This window comes from Numida meleagris, unplaced genomic scaffold (assembly GCF_002078875.1).
Source record: "Numida meleagris isolate 19003 breed g44 Domestic line unplaced genomic scaffold, NumMel1.0 unplaced_Scaffold307, whole genome shotgun sequence".
NCBI lineage: Eukaryota > Metazoa > Chordata > Aves > Galliformes > Numididae > Numida > Numida meleagris.
In genome coordinates this window covers 165-2074 of record NW_018364545.1, presented here as the reverse complement: position 1 = coordinate 2074, position 1910 = coordinate 165, and the positions used below count along the sequence as shown (strand labels likewise).

Genomic DNA, 1910 nt, shown 5'->3' with positions numbered 1-1910 from the left:
AAGGCCCGCCCCTCTCCTCTCCACCAATCACCACCCGCCTCATTTACATAACCCCGCCCTCCCCTCCCAAGGCGGCCGTGCTCTCAATTCGATCCGGCACACAACGGGTTAACGGCGGGCCGGACCGCACCCGTGGGCGTGGCCTGACCCCCCCCGCGTGGGCGTGGCTGCGCGCAGAGAAGTCAGCCTATTGGCGGAGCCTCGCCGGGGGCGTGGCGTAGCGTCAACCAATCCCTACAGGCGAGGCGGGGCGGAGAAAGGGGGCGTGGCCTAGCGGAGGGCGGGGCGGGGCCCGGCGCGTAGCCCCGCCCCCTTCGCGGCGTCGCGCGGCGCTGACGTCATCAGCCGGCGTTCGGACGATGGTGGCGGGCGCCTTCCCGATCGCCAAGCTGCTGACCCTCGGCGCCCGCCAGCTCAGCCGCCCGCTGGCCGCCCGCATCAAGGCCGGGGCCCGCGCCAGCCCCTTCTTCCGCACCTACATCTGCCTGCCGCCGGCCCAGCGTGAGCGCCGAGGGGGAAGGGGGGCGGCCAATGGGAGGGCGAGGCGCTGAGAGGCTGGCCAATGGGAGGCCGAGGTGGAAAGGGAGGGCAGCCAATGGGAGGGCGGAGGGGGCGGGATCGGGGTGGAAAAGGCGGGAGGAGGTGAGGGGGAAGGGGTGCGGCCAATGGGACGGCGAGGCTGGGGGGAGGCGGCCAATGGGAGAGAGAAGGGGGCGGGAATAGTGGGATAAAGGGCGGGAGCTGAGGGAGGGGCTGGAGCCAATGGGAGGGCGAGGCGGTGGGAGGGGGCCAATGGGAGCGGGAGGGGGGCGGGCGCAGGGAGATAAGGGCGGGAGCTGCGGGAGGTGCTGACGGGCCAACGGGGGAGGGGCGGTGCGGAGTAACAGCCAATGGGAAGGCGGATCGGAAGGGAGGGCGGTGAGTGACAGCGACGGGGACCAATGGGAGATGGGAGGTGAGCGACGGGCAGCAGCGGCGGGAGGTGTCCGTGAGGAGAGGAGCGAAGGGGACGAGCGGTGACGTCTGGCGGCCCGCAGTGTACCACTGGGTGGAGATGCGCGCCAAGATGCGGATCATGGGCTTCCGCGGCGCCGCCGTCAAGCCGCTGAACGAGGAAGCGGCGGCCGAGCTGGGGGCCGAGCTGCTGGGGGAAGCCATCGTGTTCGGCGTCGGGGGGCTGTGCCTCTACCTGGAGTACTCGCGGCAGGCGGGGCAGTCGCGGCGCCGCGAGGAGGAGCAGGCCGCGGCCCTGCGAGACATGGCGGCGGCGCTGGAGCGCATGCGCGGCGAGCTGGACGCGCTGCTGGCCGAAAGGGGCGGGGCGAAGCCGAGCCCCGCCCCTACGCCGAGCCCCGCCCCCACGGCACAGCTTGTCCCCGCCCATTAAAGCGCCCCCGCGCTCTTCCCCGCGGCGCGGGGGCGGAAGGGGCGGGGTTAATAAACGTAGGGGCGTGGCTTTGTCCATATGTGGTGGTTGGTTTGCATCGGGGGCGTGGCTTTGTCCATATATGGCGGTCGGTTTGCATTGCGGGCGTGGCTTTGTCCATATATGGCGGTCGGTTTGCATTGGGGGCGTGGCCTGGGCGAATCGGGACCCATTCCCGAAGGAGGGGGCGGGGCTTGAGGTGGGCGGGGCCAATGATGCCGCTACTTTGAATAAAGGGGTGGGGCGTGGGTGAAGGCATCCCCCTTTACCTTAAAAGGAATTTGTGGGTGGGGCTAATACATGAGGGGCGTGGCCAAAGCATTGCCTTGAATGAGGGGCGTGGCCAAGACCCAGGGGCGGGGCCAAGGATCACGTGCGATGTTGGAAAGGGGGCGTGGCTTTGGGTGGGTGGGCGTGGCCTCACCTTGTGCAGGGTTCCTCCCATTCATCCCAATTTGGTTTTTTTTGGGGGGGGGGTCATGAT

General features: G+C 69.5%; 1 protein-coding gene across 1 annotated transcript; it reads left to right on the top strand.

The window, feature by feature from the left end:
• The first annotated feature begins 307 nt into the window (after positions 1-307).
• OPA3 (OPA3, outer mitochondrial membrane lipid metabolism regulator) lies at positions 308-1466 on the top strand. Its single transcript, XM_021382896.1, has 2 exons — positions 308-501; positions 1038-1466. Exons 1-2 carry the CDS (start codon positions 360-362, stop codon positions 1385-1387), a joined length of 492 nt encoding a protein of 163 aa, XP_021238571.1. The 5' UTR covers positions 308-359; the 3' UTR covers positions 1388-1466.
• The last annotated feature ends 444 nt before the right edge of the window (positions 1467-1910 follow it).

Excerpts from the sequence above, each read along its gene's own strand:
- OPA3 (XM_021382896.1), top strand. The coding sequence starts at position 360 with ATGGTGGCGGGCGCCTTCCCGATCGCCAAGCTGCTGACCCTCGGCGCC. Across the intron at positions 502-1,037 it reads CTGCCTGCCGCCGGCCCAGC|TGTACCACTGGGTGGAGATG; the intron begins GTGAGCGCCGAG and ends GGCGGCCCGCAG.